General features: G+C 47.5%; 1 protein-coding gene across 6 annotated transcripts in view; it reads left to right on the top strand.

The window, feature by feature from the left end:
- Positions 1–2,740: 2,740 nt before the first annotated feature.
- The window catches only part of LOC121079765 (MLX interacting protein), a 48,189-nt gene continuing 23,912 nt past the window's right edge, over positions 2,741–27,017 (top strand). For 3 of the 6 annotated variants that reach the window (XR_005825167.1, XM_040577450.1, XM_040577451.1), the window contains exons 1-2: positions 2,741–3,187; positions 26,608–26,714. Coding sequence is in view for 5 of the 6 variants with exons in the window: in XM_040577450.1 (XP_040433384.1) it covers positions 2,814–3,187; positions 26,608–26,714 (481 nt within the window). In the remaining variant the exon portion in view is untranslated. Of the gene's footprint in view, positions 3,188–11,858; positions 21,470–26,607; positions 26,715–27,017 lie in introns of those variants that run through there. The other 3 variants (XM_040577452.1, XM_040577454.1, XM_040577453.1) reach the window with 3 other exon arrangements.

Raw genomic sequence — 27,017 nt, forward strand, 5'->3', positions numbered from 1 at the left:
TGGGAGCAGGATGGGCAGAAGGGTCAGCGGAGTGGTAACGGGATGGCTGGACTCCCAGCTCCTGCAATCAGCCCCACGGTCTGAGGCTGTGAGTAAGTCTCCTTGAGCTCCCGTGCCTCATTCCTCATCAAAATGGGAAGGCTTATCTTCCTGTCTGTAGATTTAGAAGGATAATTTCTTACCGCTAAGTGTTGTGGAGTACGCTGCAGGTATATTTTTAAACAGCTTGAATGTCTCTCTGCTCAATGTGTGTTACAGCTGAATTCTAAGTAAATGGCTGTTTCCTCCTGTGCTAAAAGCCTGCTCTGGTGAAGGAACAGCAGCAGAAGATGGGGGCCTACGACATTGTGCCTTGCACTGCGGATTGCTAAAAACAGTAAGAAAAAGCATAGCCAAAAGATGCTGCTGTGGTCCCTTAGTATTTCCTTGTGCCTCCTGGAACTGTTGGTGGTGACCTAAAGGCTAGTCAAAAGGTCTGTCTCCAAAGCATTTTTTTTTTTTTTAAGGGATGCATCTTTCCTTGCATGTGTGGTATTTGCACTGAGGATGATTAGAGGGAAAAAAACCTTGAACTGCTCTTAAAACCCTAAGCTGAAGACTGCTACCCCTGTTTTAAGTAACGGTTAGGTGTGCTACTAACATTTCTTTAGAAATTGCATTGCTACCTAGCAACTTCATTTTAACAAATTACCTCTTTCCATACAGGAAGAAATAAATCTGTAAGCAAACCACCCCTGCAAGGTTAATGTGCAGGCTGTTGTGAAAGTACTGTAGACAGCACTGCTGCTGATGTGTAGTTGTGAGGTTTCATTAGTTCAGGTACGTTAACAAACTTTAACTAGTTTTACAAGGTTTACTCTGAACGTTGCTTTGGAATGCTTTCATTTTTTTGCACTTGGAGTACTGACAAGGATGTCTTGCTGGGAGATAGCTCTGTGTGTTTGGTGGTGGTGGTATTTTTTTTCTTTTTGAACACCACCACTGCTAACCTAAGCTAGCAATATTCAGCTTCTTTGAAGCTTAGTTATGAATGGCTTTTTCTTAAAAATTGCAGTCATATGTAGTTTTGACTAAGAGCTAAATGTCAGTCTTGATTTTAAAGGCTTCTCTCAGTTGGAGCCCTCACATGATGTGATGGTGCCTTCCTGCTCCTTTCATGTATGGCGAGATATTTAACTTAACGCTGCTCTCCTAAACACAGCGATCTGTCCTGATTTCATGTACTCTAATGCAGTGTTAGATTACTGCAAGGACATAATTGTGATGTTGTAAGAAAGCCTCTTCCTTCTGTGCCCAAGGCTCTCTACGTCCATCCCTTGAGTTTTCCCTTCCTCTTATTCCTGGTCTTACAAAGCGGAGAAAGCAGCATATGGCAATTTAGTATTTTCCTTCCCCCAAGGAAGACTGCGTAGAAGAGCTTGTTTTTTCTTTTAAGAGAGCTGAACATACATTAACAATTTCAAACCAGTGCTTTGGAGTCTGCCACCTAGAATACAATTACTCTCCTGGTATTGAAGGTTTGCTCTACAGAGCAAACAATTTTTTTTCTTGATTTGTATATGGATCTGTATGTATATTTTTTTTGTGTGCGTGCTGTAAGCTGCTGTTCTCTCCCCAGGCTAATACATCTGTTGGTCCTATTGATGTGCTTTTATTTTCATCTACAGGGGATCCATTACTTCCTTATGGTTTTGAGAGGGATGAAATCCAATCTTCCCCTGGAACCATCGTGCTAATTTTATGCACGGCACCAAGCAGGTTCGTGGGTTAGATCAGAGCCGCCTGGCTGTCAGGGGAAGCCCCGGTGTCCTAGGCTTTTCTCTGTGACTCCAGGCTGACCCCTTCAGCTGCGTTTGCAGCTTCCCCTGCTACTTCTGTAGCTGCCCTGGCTTTTTGCAGGTTGCCTCTGGTCTATAATAAGCAGTTTTCAATGTTAAAGATAGTTTAAAGCCATTAAATACTTCTAGCGTAATCAACATTCTTCAGCAAGCTCTTGGCTGTGCTCTGTATCTCTTAGGTTTATAAATTTCCCCCCAGCTTAGAGCTGTTTTTCTGAGGAAGTGTATTGCCACAGACCTCGTGATGATTCTGTTCCTCATGACCACAGCCTGCTCAGACTTTTCAGTCTTTTGGCCAGAGGTGGTTACGCGTTTCTAGTTGAGGCTTCCCCGTACACCACCTCACACCCCATGAAGTTTCCTAGCGGGGTGGAAGTGCCACGCTGGCTATTTTACACCAGTGGCCCCCAGGAGGATTGGGGACAGGGCAGCCTCAGCACGGCACGGGGGCCTTGTGACATGGTGTCCTCCCTCCCCTTCCTTGGTGACACAAGGCTGCTGGACGCCTCACGGGGATGTTCCGTGATGGTGTAAGGGTGGGTGTCAGTCGTGGCCAAGAGCTGTTTTGGGTACATGGGAGCCGGCAGCATGGCCCAGCCCTTTGCACTGAAATCATATGTTGTAACTGGGCTGCGGGGCTGCGAGCTTTCCTGAGGGAAGGGCCGGGGGCTGCCCCCGGGGGCCGGGCCCTTCCCTGAGGTAAAACCGCCTCGGGGGGAGCCCGCGGGGCTGAGGGGGCGCTGCAGGGCGGGCGGCCGCTGAGGGACGCGGCGCTGAGGCGGCAGCGGGGCGGCGCAGGCGGCGGGGGAAGGGCGGAGGCGGCCCCGGCGGCCCCGGCTCCTTTAAGCGGGCGGCGGGGGCCGGCCCAGGGCGGAGCGGGGCGGTGGCGGCGCGGAGCGGAGCGGAGAGGAGAGGAGCGGGCGGCGGGCTCGGCCGGGGGCTGGCGGCGGCGGCAGCAGCAGCAGCAGCGGGGCCATGGCCGCCGACGTGTTCATGCGGCCGGCGCGGCTGCTGGGGGCGGCGGGGCCGCTGTCCCCCCGCACGGAGCCCGACGAGGACTCGTCGGACACGGACGACGGCGGCGCCTCGTCGCCGGGCGGAGGGCGGCGGTGCGGGCCGCGGCGGGGGCAGCCGCCGGGCCCCCAGATCATCCACTCGGGCCACTTCATGGTGTCGTCGCCTCACAGCGAGCACCCTCCCAAGAAGGGCTACGACTTCGACACGGTCAACGAGCAGACCTGCCAGACCTACCAGTTCGGGGCGGCCCGGGGCGGCGGCGGCGCCGGGGGGCGCCTCAGCATCGACGCTTCCCTCACGAAGCTCTTCGAGTGCATGTCCCTGGCCTACAGGTACCGGCCGGGGGCTGCGGGCTGGAGGCGTCCCTCAGGGGCGTTGGGTCCCGGCCCCCATCGCTTCAGCATCCCCCGGGTTTGGGGGGACGGCCCCCGGTGCCCCGGAGGCTTGGGGGAAGGCCCCGGGGGTGCCCGGGAGGCGCCCCGCAGCTCTTTCGGTGGAATTCCTCTTTTTTTGTGACAGGTTCCCGCAAGTAGAAGCTGTCGTTGTTTCCTTTGTTCCGGTGGCTGCGGCTGGGGAGCAGCACTTCCTGGGTTTATCTGCGCCTTTTGCCCACGCTCCGCTTTTGGTTTTCGTCTCTTTAGTGAGATATTCCGATATTTTCACGTTTGCTCCCTTTGTCTGCCTTCCAAAATGGAGGCAGAGCTATGGAACAGGAGTGTTTTTGGAAAGATGTGTGTCTGCTTGCAGCTTTTGTTCCGTGTGATACAGCAAAAGGAGATCCACTCCGATGCCCTCGGTTAGGCACGGTTTGGAAGTTGATTAAAAGGAAGGATGGGAAGCTCCCCCGAGCCTTACCAACAGAAAGATTTATCTTCCTTTATAAGAACCATCTTAGCTTGGTAAAAGGAAACAAACTTTGCCCACCCCACGCTTCTCTATTCTTTGTTCATTTTACAGAGACTTTTCTCTGTTTTCAGTTTTTTTTAAGTGAACAGGAAGCAATAGAAGCGCCTGTTCTGTATGTGTAGTGAGAAAAAGTGACATAAATAACCCTCTTAGTCTTTTCACCATGCGAGTTATTAGTTATTGGTGAGTGAGTGAGTCTTAGATAGGTGCATACGAAGATAGATGTAAAATCTTGGCGTTTACAAAGGAAGATAAAACTGTAACGCTTGATTAAAAATTAACCAGTCTGCCCTTACTGTACAGGCTGAGAGGAAAATGCAGAGGAACCAAAAGTATTGCCAGCGACAGAACTAGACTCCTCACGTGTGTCTGCTCATTGGCCTCAATCTGCTTTATTTTGTTGGGTTTCCACCAGTGTATCCTTGGGATTTGAAGGCTGAGGATCACATCTAACAAAGGGAGGATTCCGTGATGTAAATTTGACGGTGCTGAAATCTGTTATAGATGTATACATTTTGCACCAAATCTATGTTGGCAGAAAGGATTTTGTCCTGCTTGTTGGTGGTAGTATGAGGCAAGGTGCAGAAAACGTCTTCTTAGAGGTTGCCAAAGAAAAGCAGATTTTTAATGTTTTGTACTTGGGTACCTGAGTGTTTGCTTGCTTCTAATCATGAAAAGTCCTGCCCAGGTTCAGTCTGCTTACTGGGTGGCTTTGTGATGATTATTTTTTTTTAATTTGCCTAACACTGTAAAATTGTCTCCGAAAAGCGAGATCATTACATGATACCATGATGACGATTTAAAGAACGGTCAATGGAGCACGGAAGCTGAACCTCTGTACCTTAGGAGTGGTCTCTGTCCATGTTCTCTTCAGGGAGCACATGGTCCTCAGGTGAACAGCAGCCGCCTCCTCTGCCATGCTTCAGGTTTGGTTTGAGGTTTACGAGCTGGTTTATGGGGACAGTGTAGTTGTTGTTGCCTCTGTGGCATCTTCCTCCTTATTATCTGATTCAGCACTGACAAAACCTGCAGATACCGTGTGTACATTTTTCTTACAGCCACCGCTGGATAGAAATTCACTCTAGGAAAAAAACAAAACCAATGAATGAAAAATGAAAAAAAAAACAAAACAAAACTGGAAAACAAAGGTGAAGAAATGTGGTTTGTGGCAGTTGCAGAGCCAACAACAAGGGGCATGAGCTAACTAAGCATGTTTCTAGAGCTGGGTGATAGCTATGTTAAATATAAAAACAAGGAAGTTGATCTAACAGAGCTGTGTGCTGTATTTATTTACACTTGACACCCGTTGCTAGTATGTCAGTGTTTAAAAGTCTTAAAAAGAAGCACTGAATTGTCTGTCATCTATTAGTTTTACCAATGAGCTAGCAAAAAAAGTTTTGCTAGATTACCTAGATCACCAGGTCAGGGTGGTTTATGTTCAAAACGACCAAATTTGTGCTGAATCACGTTCGCTTTGGGATGCACAGCGTAGCCTGGGCTCTTTTATTTGGCTGTGCTTTTTTTTTTCTCCTTCCTTTTTTTCCTTCCTTTTTTTTTTCTTATATGGCTTTGTGCTGTTAAGTAACTGCCACACTTTTTATGTCAAAAAAGCTATTTTCAAACATGAGGGAAGCAATTCCCTCGTGCCTTTGAGCAGTACAAGCTAACCTGATTTTAATTTTCATCATATGCGCCTCAGTCACGTAGCCAGCAGCACAGGTAGAAAAACCTCATTTCAGATGAGCCATTTCACAGGGGAAAATGTGACCGGAGCATGCTCCGCTGTACAGTTAGGAGATTAAAACAATCTTCTAAATCAATAAGTTACTTATAAATGCTACGGTTTACAACAGGTATCACATGGGCTGCGCTTTATCTAAATGTCACCAGTTTTTTTCCTGAGATTGATTGTGGGAACCATATCACACCGACGGAGGTAAAAGAGCCCTGGTTTTTCTCTTCTAGTCCTTTCATCTCAGCCCTCTAAAACAATGTGACCTTGCAGATCTTAGTACGTGTAGGTGGCCCGAGTAACTGTGATCAGCCTGTGGCAGGTAGGCACTTTAAAGGCAAAGATGTAAAAAGTGTGCTTTCCAAAATGGAAATGACCTTTGGCATCGTTCGTTCTAATAAAGAGAAACTATGCCAATGGTTGAGTGGCCTGTAATGATCTTTAAGCAGAATTTTGTCAAATGATACGTAATCCTGATATTTAATTTAGTAAAACCCTTTAAAAACTTTACAATTATTCAAATATTTACATTACCCGAGAATAACTTTCCCAAACTGAACTGTATTCTGAGATGTTCCGATTACAGCACATCATAATGCATGTTTTTATTCTCAGATGTGGACAGAAGAATTTTTCCTCTTCCTTTTGGAGAGCTGTTGTCTTCAGCAGCAGGATAATGCTCGGCTCCTCGCAGAGTCCAGGCTGAAGGCTTACATGAAGGAAAAATTGTGCCTTAAGAAAGGTCACTGGAAACCATTAATCGCCCTAACAGGCTGCAGTGTGGGGATGGTAGCGTTCCCTGTGGAAAGTTCCGCTCTGTGAACAGGGGCATAGAGTTTATTTCAGTTACTTTCTCGAGGTGCAGGGCAGTTAAATGGCGGTGCAGAGTTCACTTGGTACTCACACCCTGTAAGGGAATGGGAGTTCGATGAGGGCCTGGGACCACGTAGCTCATTTTCTCCGTGGAAGCTCCTCTCCTGCGGCACTGGGAGAAGATCCGTGCAGCGGAGAGAATGGGCTGGTCAGTTGTGTGTGGAGTGTGGTCATGTACGTAGTGTAAACACAGCACAAGCTTTATTTTAGGAATTAATGAGCGTGAGTAGTATCCTTAACGTGGGCGGTTTTCTTTTTAAACTCGTGTTACGTATAATTATGCCAGTTGATGTCAATCTTACTCAGCGGTAGGATGTGATAGGGGCTTTGTGGGCTCCTTTATTATTCAGGAGCCTCAGAGCTCTCACCTTCCAATAAGAGCTTAAGGAGCATGCCAGGTGTTGTACTTTAGGTAAGAGCCTTAGCACTGCCATGAGATACTCGCTTAAAACCTCCTGGATCCTGCTTGTTAAAGTTGCACGGAACACGACACTTGGTAACGTTGCACGGACACCGCCGGGAGCGGTGGCATCGGCTAGCTTTTGAAAAACTTGCCAGGTCATTTCTAGATCTCATCTCTCCTCCTCAGCAATCTGACCCCATCACTTCACGTAGCTGCAAGCCAGAAACGTTCCCTTCGCTGGGGGACTGACGTTAGGGGTCAGCTTGTTTCCAAAGCACGCCTGCCACGTTTACTTGGTTAAGGCAGCGTGCGTTTTGGGAAGTTCTTGGCAGTGGTGCTAGCAGGTCTGAGATAAAAAGCTTCCAGAACTTAATTACACATTTTATATGCTGATTTTAGAAACTGCTCTGACAAATAGACCTGTACTCATCCCTTGAATGAAGCCTAACTTAACAGCATTGCTGTGCTGCGAGTGCTCGTGGTTAAGGGTAGCAAGGATGCTACGTTCAGGGTGCAGTATGAATCAGGGTGTTGTTGCTGAGCCTATTACCTTGCGTAGGTCAGAGGCCTGATATAGTCACAGGCTTTTAAGCTCTGTTTAAGACGGGCTTGTAAGTCCCACCTTGCCAACCTTGAACCTCAGGAAGGTCTGCAGAAAGATTGCCGAGCTGTTTTCCTGTCGAAGATGCGTTTGTTTTGCCAAAGTAAATGTTTAGTAGTGGCAATGTGAAAAGGCGTTCGTTGAAATTAAGGTTTTGGTGTCTTTGGTGCTGCACACGACTAGGAAGAAGTGACAAATCCTGTGGGCAGATTTAGATGCACGAACAACCCGTTTTGGTCTGCTCCTGGTGATTTTGGTGGCTGCGCAGGTCGTGAGCTTCTGGTGGCTTTTGGGGAGCTGGCTCTGGAAGGTGCTACTGCGGTCTGGGGTGCGGTGATCGTGCTTCTTATAAAAGCCATGTTGTTGATAGCATCTTGTGATTTACCATTTAATCTGCGTGTTGCGTTGTAGTTCTCTTGTCCCGTGTTTCCACACAGTAAACAGATCTTATTTTCTGGCTTAAATACAACGTGGATTTCGTAATCGCAATTTTTGATGGGTTGCTGAAATAGGGAGGAGGGAGCTAGTGCGTCCTCAGATTGCCAATTCTCAATAACTTCTGCATGGTCTGGAAAAACAAAACTTGGCTGAGCTGCGAGACTTGGAGTTACTTTTACTGACAAACTTGTGCTGCGTAATTATGATGTGCTCCGACTGAAGCAGAGTTTGATGCCCACAGAAGTTATCACATCGATTTCCAGTTCTCTCCCCCTTATCGGTTTTTCTTTCTTTCCTCTGTGTGGCAAGAGGAATTAAAGCCAAGAAACTCGAAACTCAAGTCTTAACTTCGCTTTCCACATCCTCCTTTAGTAGGTCACTGAATCATTCTTGTTTGTTACTCTCCCATGTGGGGAAAAAAAACTCCACTTCTCTGGAAGGCAGGGTTGGTTACCCAGGCACTTCAGCAGCTGCTTATCTGTCCGCGTGTCCTTAAGCTACGATTAGCCTTAAACAAACGGGTGTCTGCGGTGCAGCAAGGTAGAAAGTGGTGGGGAGGAATACCAGGAGCTTTGTAGCCATGCTGAGCTGGTGGCTAGGCATTTCTGCAGTGTCAGAGGTGTTTTAACTCTGCAGAGAAACGGAAAGAGCATGAACTCTTGTTTGTGTGAGCGGGATTTCCCCCTAATAACAGTACTCGGCGATCTCTTGCAAAGAAGGAGGAGTGAGGGGGTGAGGAGTGAGGCCAGGGGCTGGCTGAGATATGGAGCAAAATCAGGAGGATCTCTGAGGAATGCATTGAGTGCATCAGGAGAGCCGAGATAAAACCACACGGTGGAATTGGTAGCGTTGATAGAGGAGGTCATGGAGATGAAAACAAGAAGGAGGGGAAAAAAAGATACCGTGAAGCTCAAGTCAAACAAAGGGGTCGGGAGGAAATGTTTGACAGAGGGGTGGGATGGAGCAAGAGTAAGGATGAGGGAGTTTGGGGCTGTACATAGAGAAGAACTGATAAAAAGCAGGAAGGTGAACGCGTAATGTTGGGTTAGAGAGAGGTGAGGATGCCGGGGTCGTGCTGTGCAGGACAGAAATAGGTGTGAGGTAAGGTGATGTGGAAAGAGAGGATGGGTGATGGAAGGTCTGGCTGGGGTCAGGTCTGGCATTTCTGCCCTGTGCTCTGATCTGTGCCGAGGCAGTTAGATAGGAAGCGCTTCAGAAGAGTGTGCCTGACAAGAGGGAGGGAGCGAGGGGGGCCACGCATCGGAGGCGTGGGTGATCACGCAATAAAACGGGGGCAGGGGCTCCTGGGTTGGCTGTCCTGGAGCTGCCTCGCTTCCTTTTGCAGTTAGAAAGAAATGTACATCTCTCTAAAACAAAACAACAACAAAACATAGCAGTTTAGAAGCTTGGACCAGCTTGGATTTACGCTAGTACTTCGTTTGTAATTAAAAGACGAGGCTACATGCCTGCTACTTCCTTCCCTTTGTATGCAGAAATTAATTGCCTTTGCAGTTTTCTTCATCTGTCCTTTGATATTTGGACGTCACTGGCACGAGCAGTCTCTTTAAAGACAAAACTTCTAAGCTGCTTCTGAGGAAAAAGGCAAGGTTTCTGAACTCTTTGATGGCTATTGAAATATTTTACAGCTTTCATACAATTTTCCTTTTGGTCCGGGAAGGAAACCTTTAAAATATCTATACAACAGTTATAAGGATGATTAGGAAAAGTACTCGTTTCAGTTGCCTCCAAAGAAAATAGAGTTTGTTCTTTGTGTTGCAGACAGCGATGGAAAATTCAGAATCTGATTGTTTTTAGTGCAAGCTGGAGTTACGCTATTGTCACCGTTTCTGAAGCAGGAAGGCTTGGGAAGTGGGGTTAGCAAAAGCTGGGTTTTCTAGAAATGACTTCAGTGGTTTCACTGCTAGAATAGGAATTCCAAACATGGGCTCCTCAAAATACGTTTGCTTGTTCAAAGGGGGGTCGGAAGGTCACTTTTGATTATTTGTTTTGTAGGTAGAACGTGCTGTCTTGGTGCCATTTGTAATATGATTGATGTCGACATCCCTTTGTGAGGAAGGCAGTAATCGCCATCGGAAACGTTCCCGTATGCCTTCGCCACAGCTTATTTGCTTTGTGACACAGGCACAAAGCTTTTCGCTAGCCTTTACTTTCTGGCCTGTTGATCTTAGATAAATCAGCTAGCTGCTTATTTTTCCCTTTCTCCCTTCTGAAAACGGCCAAGGAGGTCTCAGCGCTGCAGGGACTCGGATGTGTGCACCGGTGGTTTAGAGAAGGGGAGACAAAGGCACGGAGTTCAGAAGTGATCTGACACGGGAGTCTGAAAGGAAGCTGTATCAAAGATGATGTTTCAGCTACAAACCTAAGTAATAAAGGAAAGGAGACAAAAGGAAGATTTAAGAGGGAAAGAAGAAGACATGCAGCTGACACCTGTTAGAAAAGCCATTGCTGTTGTAACCGATGAGGAGCCGTACAGGTGCAAATTGCAGGGTAATAAAAGCAGTCTGGTGTTTTAACATCCATCTTAACACATCTGGAAGGCAGCGAGCTGCCGACTGCCCTTGGCATTCCCTGACCTGTGGGCGAAAAGCACCTGCCTGCGCCCTGGGGAGCCGGTGCCTGCACTTCGGAGACGAAGCATCACGCTCCCCGCGAAAGGGCTGCGCCTTGCAGGCACCAAGGAAGCTTAAATACCTGGTACGTAGCTGTCCATTCTGAAGTCTGTGGCTGCTGGTGGCCTTCTGGAGAATCTAGATTATTTTTCCTAGCAAACTCCCGCTTTTAGAACAATGGGAGCTGTGGCGTTTGTAGCAGTTTGGGTTTTTCTCCTGTGGAGAGCTGCTCTGTTGGGCTTGGAAGTCCGAATGGCATCCGCCTCCCTGAGCTATCAAACGCTTAATTGCCACGTGAGGCTTGACCCCTTTCCCCAAGAGAGATTTGCTCAGGAGGTGAACGCAGCTGGTTTCCTCCTGCCAGCAGGAGAGCCGAGGGCTGCAGTCGCCGTTCCCTCCCCATGGAGAAGGTTTCGGTTTGTGCTTTAAGGTGTTTGAACCAGGTGCTGCGTAAGAGCGAGCCCAGCAGCAGTTGGCTACCTGTGAGAAACGCTGGTGGTTTTGAGGTTGGGCTGTGCTTGCGTACGTGTAATAGGAAACGGGGCTGGGGGGGACCTTGGGAAGCTGTACAGGCCCAAGTCACAGCGCAATGGCTCCTTCCTGGGCCAGACACCCCGACGGGTGACGTGAGGGAGAAGTTAGCCCGAACTTCCCTCCTCTCCTCCCTTCGCAGGCTGAGGAGCCGGGCGTGCTGTAGCTCCCGGGCCCCCGCCCGTTGGGAAGGTGTGATAAAGGTGCAAGGCCCAGGCTGCGAGGAGCGGCCCCGAGAGCTGCTTTGTCGCCTCCGGGCTGTAAGGCAGAAGGCCCGGGCCGGGTGGGAGGGCCCGCAGGATTCCCACAGAGCGAAGCGTTCGAATCCGGTTTTGTTTAATTAGCGATACGTCAGTGTGCGTAGGCCAGACCACGGCTGACCTGCTGATAACCCTGGTGACATGATGTGTTCCGTGACACAGCGCGATGCTTGCACAGAAGGGGGGTTGATTGTTCAAGGAGCTGAGCGTTCGACCTAACGAACTGAAGGCTTGTTCTGCAGCGCGTTGGAACATCTTAATGACTTGTCAGATCTTAATGCCGTGTTAAAGTTTAGTCGGACAACTGTTTGATCCTTGGTTTTGTGTTCACAGAACATTATTTACAACGCTAATGCACAGCTACAGGCTTTCTCAGCTCTGTTTCTAGTTTAGCTGATGGTGTTGTGCAAGGAAGCTATGCAATGTTTCATGCTTTTTATTACCTGATTTTTTTGTGTTTGGGAATGTCTTGCGTATATAGAGAAATACATATATTTTTAATGTCATGGGAGATCTCTGGATTTCCAGAGGTATATTTATTGCTCATTTATACCACACCGGAGCGAGCAGAGGATGTATTTGCAATTAAACTGCGTATGTTTTGTTTGCCCTTCTCTCTTTAATCGCAGGTACTTCCCTGTGCATTCCCTCAGTGATACGGGAAATGAAGCACAGAGTTTTAGGGGAACAGTTCAGAGCAGGAATAGAAGAGCCTCGGCTGCGCCCAGCTGGAGGAGGAAAGGCAGCAAGCTGGAGGGACCTACTCCCTTTCTTCCAGAGTCATCCTCCTACAAGCACAGGAATCTTGTTCTTGTAGCTTTGTTTCTGCGTGAGCACGGAAAGGCTTCCTCCCATCTCGGCTGGGAACTAGAAGGGTGGTCTTGTCTTCGCCGGGGTTTGGTGGAGTCAGCTTGTACTAGGGCTGGCTTCTGAGTAAGAGCAAGAATTGCGGAGTTGAGCCTTAAGGGTGACTGAGGGGGAAGGAGAAGATCCAGACGGCCTTGTTCTGGTGTAGTAAGTTCGTCCTTCCTGAGAAAGAAGATTGCTGTCATTAGTGTTGGAAATGAACAAGTATAAACTGCACTGTTTGTACTTGGGTCTTGCAAATCCGGGGGCAAGGTGGCATCTTGCGGGTCCCTCCGGATGGTCTTTGTGTGGTCTCCTGCTGTGCTTGCTTCCTGCAGAACCCTTCTGAGGCAGTCCTGCTGCAGAGGTAACTGCGTTGGGAGCTCGGGGCAACACCAGCCCCTGGCTGTCGTTAGAGCAGTGGTGGTACATCCAGGGGCTTGGCCCTGAGGCTGAGAGAGGTGTACAGGAGCATTCCTCACTCCTGCAGTTTGTGCTGCATCTTGCACTTAGGACAGATCCTGTACGCGAGCAAGATGGGGCCTCTTCTTTTTCCTGATCCTTCTAGCGGCCAAGGCTGTTGGTCCTCATGTATCAGCGTGGACAGGGGATTTTTATTTTTTATTTTTAAGCAGCATCTCTGCGTAACAAGACCCAAGCAAACACTGCAGAGGCACGAAGGACGCTTTTGCTGCTGGAATCTGTCATGTTCATTGTTTTCAGAACTCTGGCGTGGGATGTTTACTCAAAATCCTGGCCTCCGTTTCCCTCTGCCACTTTGTTTACTCTCTCTTCCCTCAGGGTCTGGCAGTAACGCGGGCTCTGCCCGCAGCAGTTCGAGGACACGCCAGATGAAGTGCAGGGCTGAGACCTGTATCAGGGCTGCAGCGAATGCAGCGATTTCTCAGTCTGACAGCCACACCACCTCCCCGTCAGCGTGAGCAGGTTGTCCAAGCCCTGTTCCTGCCTGCATCACCCGGTCTCTGCCAGGGGCTGCATCGCCTTGCCTAATTTCTCACCCGATAAGGTCCTAGTGCAGGAGGAGAGCCCATCAAACCAGGAGTGACGGTACAGAGCCCAGGCCTGTGTGATGTTATTTTCGTGTCTCTGGAGCAGCTGGAATGAAGTGGCGTTGGGATTGCACAATAGATCTAAAAATAACTTGGGCCCACTGCATTTAATTACTGTCTAGCAACTGTACATTCGTGTGGCTAAACGTGAGCCAGCAAAGGCTCTTCAGCTGAACTTGTTCTTGCTGCATCTTGCATCCAGATTTTAGGTTGCTGTTAAACTTTTTCACTGTTTATCTTCACTAATGACGTCATTCCCAAAGGGAAGAGCTGCTCAGTTCCTTGTGATTCTTCTCTGAAGCCTGGGGCTGCTCTTCATTCTCTCTCCTTAGGCAGACCTTTGGTTTTGGAGCTGTGGTATCACACCTGATGTAGCCTGTGCTTGTTACTGAGAGCTATTACTTTGTAGCAGGTCAGAGACAGAAATGAGCAACACAGTAAAAAAAGGAAGGGCGTACAAGTGAAAATGAAGAAAGAAAGGTAAAAAAGGAAATACCTGAGCTCTGGGCCAGGCAGCTGTCAGAGCAGAAGTGCCAAATGGGAAAAGGCCGGTGGAAGATCTTGTTGCATTTCTGATGTGCCAATCAATAGCTATGGGTATTACCTGCTGCCACATTTCCCAGGGCAAAGAATGATATAATTTGTTATTTTCTAGCATGGTTGGTCTCTGCTCATCCTGATGAATTCCTGGATGTGCGTATGGAAGCTGTAGCCATGTAGGCAAGCAAGTTAAACTGCTAAAATGATACTGAAAGTGGGAGCTGCCAGCATCAGGAGGACTTTCTGTCTTCGAGTGAGAGGCGACACAGCAAAGTCTGTGCTCTGCTAAGCTGTGGATTCAGAAATGGGCTCTGAAATTCACATCTGCTAGCAGCACGTAAGGACCTGGATGTTACATACCATTCCTCTCATGCTGGCTCATTATGTATAGAGTTCAGCAGAGGTAGGAATGTTCCCCAGTATGCTTTCAAACTCCTGCACATTAATGTCTGCACGGATACTCAGCCTAGTCCAGCTTTCTGTTTGCTGGGTAAACATATGTCCCTGGCAGGATGGAGGGCGAGTACGTGATCGGAAAGCACGGTGGTGACGTGCCAAGTGTGGGGAAGCAGGGAAAGGGAACGATCTGCTTGCTTTTGCTCTCTTACAACACAGCTTTTGAGCAAGAAAATTGCGAGGAGGAACTGTAGTGGGGGAGTGGGTTAATGACCTGAGAACACATGCGAAAATGACTTTTCTGGATTTGAGGATATGGAAAATTTAAAAAAGAACTAAACTGAAGGATTTCAGTAATATTGTGAAATACTTACATCTGCTACAGAGCAAGAGAAGTACTTTGTATGTTGACAGCTTATTTCAGATGAACCTAGTGTTGGGGTGGGAGAAATAACTTGACTAAAGACACAGATGTCCTCAAGGAGGAAACTGCATGTACTTCAGGTACTTAGCAATCATGTTTGACAGCTAAAATATATTGAGAATAGAAAGCAGACGTTGTGAAATAGCTGAGAGCCTCAAGCAATCTATCAAAAAGCTGGGACATCTGAATCTGCTGCAACAGTCCCCACGATGGCTGTTCTCTATTAAGAAAGTCATTATCCCTCCCTTTTCTACACAAAGAGCTGCCAGATCGATACACATTCAACTCACTTCGGTATGAAAGAAAAAAAAAGGGGGTCTATAGACACAACAAGAGGAGAAATAAAGTGGTTCTTCCAATTCACTTGCAGGGAGTAGGGTGATATCATTTCCCTTTACAACTGAGAAATGTTTACAAAAGACTGACTTGCTCAGAAATGTGTGTTGAGTCAAGGTATGCAGAGGGCTCAGTTAACCTGCTCCCTGGTCAGGAAGGCTTTGAGCCTGGGTTGGGGCTGGTTTAAGCTCTGGCTGCCTGACCCACCTGGGAATTCATGGAGCTGAGTTTTGCTTTGTCTAGGGCTGCCTGAGATGTGCAGGGCCAGTGGGGACGTGGTCCTAGGGCTTTGCTGCCTTTACCAGTTTCTGAAGATAGCTGGAGGAAGGGAGCGGGCTGGGGACGGCAGGGAGTGCCACACAAATGTGCTTGTCCTGTTCTCGCTGTTCCCCAAGCACCTGCTTGTGGCTACTGCTGGAGACGGAGCCCTGGGAAAGCTGGACCTTTGGCCCGCCCGTCTGGGCGTTTGTGCAGCTCTTACGATAAAGCAGGCGAGGTTGGTGCCAAGTACTACAGCGAGCTAGGTGCTGCTTTAGTACCAGCAGCGGAAAAAATTCCAGGCAGCACTTTCACTGCTAAGCTCTTATCTCCGTTAGTAGGAGACTTGTCTTCTGCCGTGTAAAAATTACAGCCTTAGAGTGCTCTCATTTTGTAGCTTTTGCTTGGTGTGGAAACGTGTGTTTTTTTTCAGCACAGGACAGTACGTGTCAGCGGCACTCGGGCTCTGGAAGCTGCAGATAAGTGCAGTCGGTGTTGCTGCGTGGCTGTTCTGCGTGATACCAGCCTGCTGCTGCCTTCCCTGAGGGACTGCCTGGAGGGACCGGGTGTCCCACGGCCCTGCAGACACAGACAGCCGGTACGTTTGTGCCTCCAGTGCCTCTGTGGTCGGATGTTGTCACCGTGTGACGAGGTTTCACTCGCTCACTTCATCAAACCAGCAAATGTTAGCAAAGAGCACAGCTCAACTAAGAGGCTCCAACATCAGATGCGCAAAAATCTGCAATAGAAGCCAGTTCATTACTGCTTCTAATAAAAGTTTTGCTCTGCGAGTCTCTGTTTAGGAGCCCAGCGTGCATCCCATCTGTCTTCAGTATCCAGTCACACAAGCAGAACCCTCCAATCTCCAGTAAAAATCTTAGCGGAGCTTGAGGAGCCTCAAATTTTTATTAGCAGTTTTTATTAGCACATTAGTAGGCTTGGAATCTGACCTTGCGTGTGCTGATGCGTGCATGGAGCGCGCTTTTAAAGCAGGGAGACAGATCTTAGGAAGTTTAGAGGGATTGATTTCCTCTCCAACAGTAAATGTGTAACAAATGTCATTTACCTTTCGTTTGAGCAGTCTGAGGGACCCTACCAAGTGAAGGCAGCTTTATTGTGATTTTTGCACGTGGAAAAAACACGGTTCAAAAAGAGGCTTGTGCTAGGGTCGTTTAGCGAGGGGGGATTTTGCTGTGGTTGTTTGGTGGGGGCTGTTTGTAGGAAGATTCAGGACAGTGCTGTTACTGTCATCTGTTTTTACCTGGGAATCCCCCACTTGTTTTGGGACCTAGACCATCCAGGGCCCTGCGAAAGCGTGTCCTTGGAAAGGGGATCGTGAGTCCAGCTGTCTTAATGAATGCATGGGTGACTGACACAAGAATTTCTGAGCTGCTTTGCTGGTGGATATTTGGTCGTGGTGGTTACTGCCAGCAGAGGAATGACTTTATAAGAAAGGCCGCTCGCATGTAGTCTGGAGAGACAGGAAATAAAGGAAAGCTTTAAACGGCCCCTTTGAAACTTCCTGCTTCTGATAAGAGCGTTTTACATGGCGAGGGAGAGAGACATTTGAAGGGGACGATGAACTTGGTGTATGCTAGGTGTATTCTGGCTCCTAGGGAAGGTTCCTGGGCTCCTCAGCGATCCTGCTGGCCGGAGGCGAGTGTCAGAGGTGCTGCGATCCCAACAGAGATCCCGAGAGGAAGCGCCGCGTGTCCGGAGCTGCTGGTGGTCGGTCAGGTGCGGTCAGTGCCGTGTACCCCGACTTCGTTTGCTTCGTGTCTGCAGGATGCGTGCTTTTCTCCCCCAAAATATAACACACTCAGCAAGAGTTTCTGTTCTGGCTTTTCAATTTTCTTACGCTTCCGAAAGTTTGGAGGCGTAATTGTGTTGCAGTTGCTGTGTACTCGTCCTGGTACCTGGCCTTTCCGGAGAGAGGGGCGGCATTCAGAATTCAGTGCTGCCGAATTTGTCTTTCCTCATCCCCTTAAAGGGGGGACACTAAAGGGAGGGGAGGATTTTGAGTTGTAGTTGTAGCATGCAGTCACAGACAGTGCTCCTAAAACTTCACGCCCCGAGCATCCACAAACCTTCTCAGCTGTCCTGTTTTTGGTGACTTATCGTTGAACAAACTGTGTTCATCTTTTAACAGGCTTTCAAAGCATTTCCTGCTTGCGTCACAGAATCACGCAGACACTTTCGATCTCGTTGTGCTTATGTGCTATTCAGTCCTGTAGCTATTACAGTGAGTTTAAAATCTCTGAGCACAATCATTATGAAGTAACAAACTGCTCTCGAGTGCGACCGGAGCCACACTGCCAGGGACAGGGCCGGTCTCTCCACCCTGTGTGGAACCAGGAATCTCCCTCGGCCTGTCCAACCCGAACTTGGCAGCGAGAGCCGTGTGGGAAAAGTGACGCGGATTCCGCGCGGTGAGCATTAGCACGCTTCTCCCTCGTGCCCCACTTAACCCGAGGAGGGGTCACTTACACAGCCGCGCAGCTCCCGCTGCTCTCGCCGCTGACCTGGAGGTGAAGGTCCGTTATCCACCGCTCCTTCCAAGCAGGCGCAGCCTTTCCTGGAGGCTCAGCCTTCCCGGGAGGCTGCGGGCATCGGCTGCTGGATCCCCGGCAGCGCGGCTGCTCCTAGCAGGGGCCGCGGGAGCCGCCTGCTCCCAGCCGCTCGCCGCTGGCTGGAGGCTGGTGCTGGTGAAGTCACTGTGAAAGCATTTGTCTGCGCTCGGATCCAACGAAGTAAAGATTTTCCTAGGAGGTGTATGTGGCCTTTCGGAGGGGCCTCTTTTCTACTTAACTCCTTTTTTTTTTCCCCGTTCCAGTCCGCTTTATGGTGACTCTGGCAGGGGTTTTCTCCCTCCTTTATCTTTCTGAGTATTTTTTTGATCTTCCAGTAGCCTTAGTAGTAACAGAACTGTGCCATTACCCTCCTCCTATCTTCTGGGTAGTTCCTGGCTTAGCTTTTATGTACGGTTTCAATAAACTGTGTGTGCTGGTGAAGCCTTGAGTCTGCAGTAACTGAATTTGGGAACGAGCCTGGTGTTTCTCATGCTGCAGGGAGCTGCTCGCAGACAGCTGCTGGGAGAGCTTCGTTGCACCGGGGGAGAGGTGGGGAGCGCCTCTTCTTTTTAAAACACTTAAGTCATTTTCAGAATAAGATCCCTGAAGTCTCGGAGTGTATTTATAGGCTCGCAGCGTCGTGCCCAGAACGTTACCCTACCCTCTGTGGCAGAAGCTCTGGTTTCAGGTTTCTGTCCCTGGTAAACAGCTCTCGGTTCCTGTCAGTATGAGAGCTGCGCTGATCTGCCCTGCTGATAGGGTTTGTTTGGGTTTGTTAAGGGCTCTCTGTGTGAAAAATCTTTGAACCACAATTTAGGTGCTTAAAATAAGGTCCTGGATTATCGCATCTCGATCAGCCTATTACCCTAGGCTAAGGCCTTAGCATACAAAAGGATCCCGACCCGCTGGTGGCTCTGTGCAAGAGGGTCCTCCCGGCTGCCATCCTGGTAAACGGGCAGGAAGAGGTGCTCTGGGCAACACCTCTGCTTCCTGGACATTTGCACATGAGAAGAGCCCTCTGCAGTGAGTGTTTTGAGAAGCTTGAGCAAAACCCAGTGATAGGAATCAAGTTTTAGGAAGAAGTGGAGAATTTCAAAAGACACAAAAGGAGGATCACTTCCCCTAGACTGAAGCTGCTCTAGAAGTGCATGGTGAAAAGCCAGCCTCACGAGGGAATGCAGGACAGGCTTCAAAACCAAGGGAAAACAAATGCATGATCTTGGGTGAAGTACTTTGTTGACGTGCTTATCAATACACCATATTGATGATCACCATCATAGCAGCTAGTAACAGTAGGGAAGCTCCTCGACCTCCCAGCAGGGATTCTGTAAGAAAAGTTCACGGTAGAACTGATCCATCCTTGTTGTGCCATCTCAACGTCGTTAGGTACAGGATGTTTCCTTGGCCTCGGAGAACTTTTAAATGTTCCTTGAGCAGGAGGGGGGCTGCAGCAAGGCAGGTGGAGAGGAGGTGATGGGGGAAAGGGGTGCTTTGGGTGCCGTGGCTGCTCCCTGAAAGGGAATTGTGCGGCAGGGAGGGAGCTGACAACGAAGCTGTTGGTGGAGGTGATGCAGCAAAGAAAATCTGGCAACTATCACAGTCCTCACCGCCGCAGATCAGAGCGAAGTTACTGGTGGACCGTTGCACATTAGGAGCCTGAGGTGGGTTAAAGCTCATTGTGTCTTTTTGCTCCTTCCAGGCAAAGAACAGAGTAAGTGCTCCCTAAACGCAAGTCCTCAATCCGGTGGTTCTAAAATAGTTTTGACAACTTCGTAGGTGATGCAGGATACTCATTTCTGGTCGTCCTGGCCCTGGGCAGAGAGCACTGAGCCGCGTGAAGCTGCGTGAGCAATCCTAGCAGCAGAGAGAAGGAGCTGGGCGTGAAGGTTTGTTCTCCAGTAGGTTGATTTCAGTTGTTGGCCTGCAGCTTGCAGGCAGAGAACAGCTGCCTGGCGCTCTGGTTTCATGCTTGCTGCTTTACATACAGAGATAACGTGCTCATTTAGTTACAAGGGTGAGTCATACAAAACATGAGGCATTACGCTACACCGCAGAAAACATGAAAAGGAATTGACTTTCCACCTTCTTACCCAGCTGTTCTTGTAGGCAGTGCTGGTAGCACCTCCTGTTCTTAGCGCTGCCCACTAATTCCTGCTGTGGAACTGCACTTCTGGTTGTTTAGCTGTTAGAGCTGAACTTTCGCATGTTTAAGCCGATGGCTTTTGGATGGGAAGTTGTTCAAAGCAGTTCAGTCTGTTCCATGAATAAAGCTGAAACAAAACATGTTGCCCATATTAAAAAAGGAAAGAAAAAGTTTGATTCGTTTTTCGAAAGTTCGGTTACCCAAGGGGTTGGAACAAGGTCCTTGAAATTCAGCGAGAGGGTTGCTCATGTACCACGCGAGTGTTTTGTCCTGTGAACCTGAATTTGAACTTGGTCAGACTGTAACCTTGTAAGGAACTGGTGACAGCAGCCAGTCCAAGCAGCGAGTGCAGAGGTGGTCTCAGCTCGGCTGGAGGTGAGAACAGGGCAGGGAATTGGAGGATGCCGTTTGGCAGGCAAGCACAGGCATGTCACCTCCCGTTGGCCAGATCAGCGGAGCGGATAATGAAATGTTAACAGGTCTGTGCCTCAGTTTCCCCCCCGCAAAATAAACGGGAAAGCACTGTGGAAAAACTTGTGAGTTAAGCCTAAACAATAACTATAAATTATGTTTTGAGCACTGAAAAGTAAACAGCACGGGGGGCCAGCAAGGAAAGTGCTAAACTAAACACTTGGGCTGTGCTGCATGCCATTCTGTGCTATTCTGTACACGGAGAGGCTTAGGATGTGGAAAAATTGCTCATGACCCTATAATTAAAGCTTTTGATTGTGAGAAATGTGCCGAGATACCAACAATATGAATTCGGATGCTTTCTGCCTTTTTTAGTGCTTGCATATGCTACCATACATTTCCTTTTATGTAGAATTTAATGATAATTCAATAATAAGCATGCATTGTTGCTCAGTTCCAGCTGGAATTTGAAATCCACTGTATAAAGGGTGTCTTAAATCTGTGCAGGGAAGATTCAAGTCCACACTTGAATCACTGATCCTTACCTCAAAGGAACATTTTTAAAAAACAAAACTGAATACTTAGAAATCGTGATAATCTTCACTTTGTGCTCTCCACATCTACATCTAATCTGCCAGGAAAATAAATTACGGATTATGTCATTTCATACCAGAACAGAAACTTTGGGTTGCAGTGTTTGTTTAAACAAAAAATCAGAACAATTTCCTGTGGAGTTTATTTTTTAAGTATAAGCCTGTATTGCTGCAGAAGTTTTGTGGCTCTCCTAATTGTAAGATTTTTCCTGCTCGCTGTGTTTACAGTGCTTTCTTCTGGGGGAAGGTCTGAGGAGGGCCGAAATTCTTACCCATGCTGTTATCTGACCAGCAGATATGTTCCTGGCAGACACCAGAAAATCTGATTAGTTTAATGTCTATTTGTAAAGGCAGAAAACCCTCTTTCATTAAAGATACAAACTGATTCTATTTTGTCTTGAATTCTCTAGCCAAGCGTGAAAAAAATCGAGACTGCTTTCTGCTGTGTTCTTCGTGGACCAAACCAAGTTGAGAACCAGCAATGCTGGTGGATGGGCGAGCTTAAGTAGAGGAAGGATCAAGGAGAGGTTGTGCTCAGGAGTCAGCGGTGATGGATGGTGATGGCCACACCTGTTTCTCAGCATTTTTGACTGAAATTATTGCTGACATTCTTTATGAAGCGTGCTTTCTCGCTGTTCCAGCTCTGTAGTAAAGTAAGTCCATAGGAGACAAATGTCTGAGAAGCAGGAACATTTTTAGAAGTATGGTTTCTGACTGGAAAACAGAAACTATTTAAATATTTGGTGTCTTTAAATAGGCACTGGCTGAAGGACGCTGCAGTCTCCAGGTCTCCTTGATATTTGTCCTGTTCCTTGTTCCCCTTCACCCCATGCTATTTCAGCGCTATTTTCGCCCTTTCATAACTTGCCTGAAGTCTGCTTCTCCGGAAAGCATTTCTCCAGTCGGCTTTCCCAGCTGGCCACAAGCTTTCCTCTTCCTGTGCAGCTATTGCCCGGGTTAGGTTTGGCTAAAACTACAGCACAAAACTTTTTTCCTTGACTGACTTAAGGATGGTGTAAAAAGCTGTCAGCATAGATATTCCATCACCAGCGTAGATGTGGTCTTTGTCACGGCAAGAGCCCAGATCCTGAGCAAATCGCATTCAACTTTCAAACTGAGCTTAAAATGATAGATTTTAAAGCTAAATAAAAATGAAGAGCGTTTTGGTTATGGTGCATTTGTTGGGTCAGGAATGTTTGCTCCTGCAGTGTGACTGATCTTTTACTTTCCTGTTCCTTTTTAGGACATGCACGCCTCAGCCTTCCTGGGTGAAATCAGTCTAGATGATGTGTCCTGGGCAGGTGTTGCAATTCCAGTTTGCCAGTGGATGACTTTGGTTTTTTATTTCTTTATTTTTTAACACTTCTATCCTCAGCATCATGTATTTAGAGGAAAAGTGTTTGTCCCTTTTAGTATCTCTGTCCTCAAGATTGAAGCATTGTTTTTAAAAGAAGGAGAATCAAACAATGGGAGATTTTGGTTGTTTCATAATGTTTGATGTAACTTTAGCACAAAGTTCTCCTGTGTGGACTGTGGGCAATATAAAATCCCTCCACAGCCTGGACTCTGCTACTGCAGGAGGATTTCAGGTGAGGAAGGTGAACCAGGTAACCTCAAGGAAATGAGCTGTCTTAATGCTTGCTTTTAAAACGAGCTCTGGCTGGGATTAGTGTCCTGGGGCAGCAGCTGGAATTAGCTTTGTATCTACAAATAGTAAGATGTGAAAGTGTGGCCTCCTTGCAAGTCCTACAGACTTGCTTAATGTAGGAGAGTTTTTGTTTCACTTGCCTGCCTCCTTGCTCCAGCACACAATGCATATAATCTTATTCTTTGAATGAACCATTGTTTGGGGAAATATTGTTAGTTTTGGCTCCTGGAGAGCTGAGCTGACAGGCCCAACTCCCCAACAAAACACTTTGGAGATTAAAAAACAAACTGAAACCATTCCTTCCAAAAAAAAATGCTGGGGAGAAGCCAAAAAGTTTCTTTTCTGTGCTGCTGGAAAAGCTAATCTAATTAGCTACTGTAATATCAAATTGGATTTTTTTTTTATTGCTTAAATTAAAAGCCTCTCTACTGTCACCCGCCATAAAAGGGAAAATTAGAGTCTACCTTAAATATCTTATGGTCGTGTACAGGAAGGCATTGGGGGAAAAATGCAGAGGAAGTGGGTTTTAAGACAGGAGTTAACAAGGCAAGAGAGAGCTCTTTTGGCACAAAGGCAATGGGAATCTGTTAACTAAATAGAGAAAGCACACTCTGTAGCTTGTTCCTGCAATTGAATTTGCAAAAGTCAGGTGTGAAAATAAAATAATTAATTGCTTACCACTCTAGTACACAAGACCCGTATGGTCTGTTTGAGAAGTGACTCCTGCAGGTTCCTGATAGCTGCGTTTCAAGGTATCTTTGCTGTATTTGCTGCGAATATATATTTGGGCAGCAGGGTCAGGCCTGTGGCATGTGAACCTCGGTGCTCAGAGGTTTATGTTTAAATTCCATTTACGATAGATCTAGGCCAGGTGCTACGTGAGCGCAGAAGGAAAAATAACTGCTGAGCTAGAGAGGCAACTGCAGCAAGAGGCTTTCTTCCTTGTCCCTACATATCAAACCAAGTGGCAGAGGGTGGGTGTGAGGCTTCGACATGCAGAACACGGCAGCATGACAAAAATCTCTGTCCCGTTCCTAGCTGTGTCACACACACTGTGTAGCCTCGGGTATATAATTCAGCCTTACTGTTTGTTACCTTATTCTTAAGCAGCAAATCGTGCGGTACCTTTCTTCTCTCTCGGTATTTTAAAGACCTCATGCACAGTATTTAATTCAGCACAATTGCAGGACAGCTTGCCAACCAGAGTTCCTCGGTCAGCGCCATTCACATGTCATGTTGTGGAGAATGAATTTGATTTTTTTTCTGGGTGGAGGAAGGGGATTTTTCACACTGGTACTTAAGGCAAAGTCTTCCCTATTGTCTTCTATCGGGGGGAAAAAAAAAGAGGCTGAAACTCAGTGATAAACACTGCTGTTTTGACCATTTCTGAGGTAGATTAAAACCAGGGAACTGCAGGTTGAATCAGAAGCAACTAAAGAAGTAGGTTTTACTGTGTGGATTACTTAGTGGTGTTGTACCTTGCTGCAAATCTTGTGACATCTGGGTGGTTTTCCATTGCTTTTAGAGCACAGCTGCTCTCGCTGGAATCTCAGAAGTGGAGAGTTCAGGTGCTCGCAGGTTCCTTGTGGCTGCCGGGCTGGTCAGCGAGCTGCTCCACGCTTCGTGCCGGAGCTGGCGGGAGCAGCAGGAGGCAGGTCTTGGTGGCTGGTTTTGTTGTTTGCTCTGCTTTGTTTCTTTAAAATGTGAAGATCGGCTTCAGGTAGGCACCGCTCTCAGTCCCCGAGCTGTTCAAAGTCATCGACTTTCCATTGCCTTTGGATTTGGGAGCAGTATCTAAACATTGCTGTCAGCTCCATGCTGATTTCTCTCACTAAGGCTGAAGTTGTTTCACTTACGACCTCAAGCTGGGTTTGTGCTTTGCTCCCATGGGAACTAAAAATAATAATTATTTTAAGAATAGGTTCTTAATCACTTCCTTCTTTTGATGCACTACTTTTTGTTTAGTATTTTGGAAGAATGTAATAGAAAATGTTTTAAAATATTTGTGTTTTAATTCCAGTTTTAATTGCCTTCTTGAAGATGCAAGGAGTATACAAAAAAATCATTACAGTTCCTTTGAGGGATATATAAACATATATATATTTTTCTTCCAAGAAAAGCATTTCTTGCTGTTATTCTGAAGATTATTAGTTTTGTTGCTTTGGCAAACTGTCCAGTCACATGGAGCAATTGAGATGAGCATTAAGTTGGCGGATTTCTTAGTCGAAGGCACGGGGGCATTTTGTCAGTGTTAGTGGTGCATCGGTTGCATTTTAACAAAGTGGAACAAGCTTGCAGCAAGCTTGAAAACAGAATGAGATGATCTAAACTGGGTTCTAAAGTGAATGGAGATCCACTGTCTGCCCTGAACCCCCAGCAGCTGAGTAACAGGGAGATAAAATCGTGTGGAGTCCCTCCGTAGACTGGAAGAGCCTTGAAACGCGGAGTTGGGTTTGGGGAGACACGGTGCAGGGTGGTGTATGGGTGCTGCAGCGTGCGCCAAAAGAAAGGAGAAGTCACAATGGCTTTCCTAGATCTCAGTGAGCTTACACAGTGTGGTTGTACAGAGTGTCTTAGAGCTCACTTACAGGGAAAAACATAAATTATTTGTTGTTCTTCCTATTCCTTGCTGATGGATTGCGTGGTTTTCCATTGCTTCCATTACTTTCCCATTACTTCTCAGCAGTAAAGTTGCTCGCTCCAGCAAGCCTTGCTTGCCCTGGCAGGAGCAATTTTGTGCACCAAACTGTGTTTGTACTCTCATTCTCTGCGAGCAGCAGTCCCGAAGGCTGCTGAAAGCCCACTCGCACCGCCGGGGGCCAGCGCCCACCCCGAGGGGGCAGCTCACGGACCCTGGTGAGCGCAGGACTCGCTTCGTAGCCGGCCTCTACACCCGCTTCCCGGTGTGTACAAAAGAGAAGAGTAATCCTGCTCTGTGAGTACATTTGTAGCTGCTGTGGGATAGGAAATTCACAGTGCCCCAGCGGAGGCTACCTCAAATCCGTCTGCTGGCACTGTGCTGCCGATGGACCGGGTGCTTGGTGGTCTCCAAAAGGACAAGGTTTGGAGGTGACATTGCTCCTGTCGCTTGTCCGTGCACCCTCCTCCACCTTAACCTCTTGGCTTATAATGTTTTAGGACAAACCTTGTGCCTTGGTTTGCATTGTCCTATTGATGGCAGTTTGTGTTGTTGCTGTGCTTACGTGGTAGTGACGGTAAACAGACAGCAGAGGGAGACAAAGTAGGAAGATGTGTGAATAAAACCACAAAAAATGAGAGAGGGAACCTGGAGAGAGGGGTGATAGGTATACTTTAATCTGTGGCTTGAAATTTACTACATTATGAGTATTTCCCACTTCTGCTGCTCTCTCAGGAACGTGGATTGATGATTCACAAAGTTGTGTTTAAGGGCTGGTTACTTCGTGTTTGTAGTGTTTACTGGAGTCCCTGTTGCTTCTTCCTTTTTCTCCCCTCCACCTCAAAGACTATTCATACGTTTTTCTTTCCAGCCTTCCCTTTCCTTGGAGAAACGTTAATATTTCGAGTCTGTTGGTGATCCTGCGTGCCCAGCTTGCCCAGTTGCATTTATTAGCATTGTACAATTCCTGGGTGGTGGATTTTCTTTGGCCAAAACTGGAATTTCGTTCATCCTTTCCAGTATTGCCAGTCTAGAAAATCAAATGGAACTGCAGAAATGAACTTGTGTTGACTTCATCCAGCTCCTTGGCAAATTCCAAGCCAGGCAAACCTCCAGTGCAGCCAAACCTGCAAGGTTTGGGGCTTAGTTTTGAGCACTCTTGTTCGCAGTTAAGGGAAACTCCCAGGCTGGCGCTTGAGAAGATGGGAGGGATACTGGCAAGGAGAAAAATTTGTTTGGGTGAAATGAGTTGTAATCCTGAAATGCTTGCAAGACCTGTTGTGACAGTTGTTAGCAGGCAGATAAGTATGTGAAGAAGTCTTGAAAAGTGGATTCCAGTCTGGTGTAAGCCGTGGACGGTATGGCAAAAGTTGTCGATGGCCAAGTGTGGCTGCTTGTACTTCTTTCTGTTGGCAGTTTGGCAATTTTAGGGGGACACTTTGCTCGATAGGAGCAGCAAGAAAAAAACTGAAATCACAGTGATTTTGCTTTCTGTTTTGTTTTAGTGGGAAGCTGGTGTCACCAAAATGGAAAAATTTTAAAGGCTTGAAACTTCAGTGGAGAGATAAAATCCGTCTCAATAACGCCATCTGGAGGGCATGGTACATGCAGTGTAAGTACCAAACTGGGCTGTGTCACTTGCTACGAAATATTTTCTGAGAGACGCATGTAAGAAGCAAGAGAGAACTGAAATTACTGTCTAATGAAAAGTTCAAAAATCTGCTACAGGCCTCGATATCTGCAGGGCTGTCATGGCAGTGTCTTTGAACCACTGCTCTCCTAGAGATGTCCATGCAGAGGCTCTACTGAGCAGTCAAGCACAGCCTGAAATTTTCCCATTCCCTATTGGCTTTCTGGAGGGAACACTGGCATTTTTTTTTTTTTTTTTGCATCTTGCCCCTTAGGTGACAGGGCT

The sequence above is a fragment of the Cygnus olor genome, chromosome 17, assembly GCF_009769625.2.
Source record: "Cygnus olor isolate bCygOlo1 chromosome 17, bCygOlo1.pri.v2, whole genome shotgun sequence".
Taxonomy (NCBI): domain Eukaryota; kingdom Metazoa; phylum Chordata; class Aves; order Anseriformes; family Anatidae; genus Cygnus; species Cygnus olor.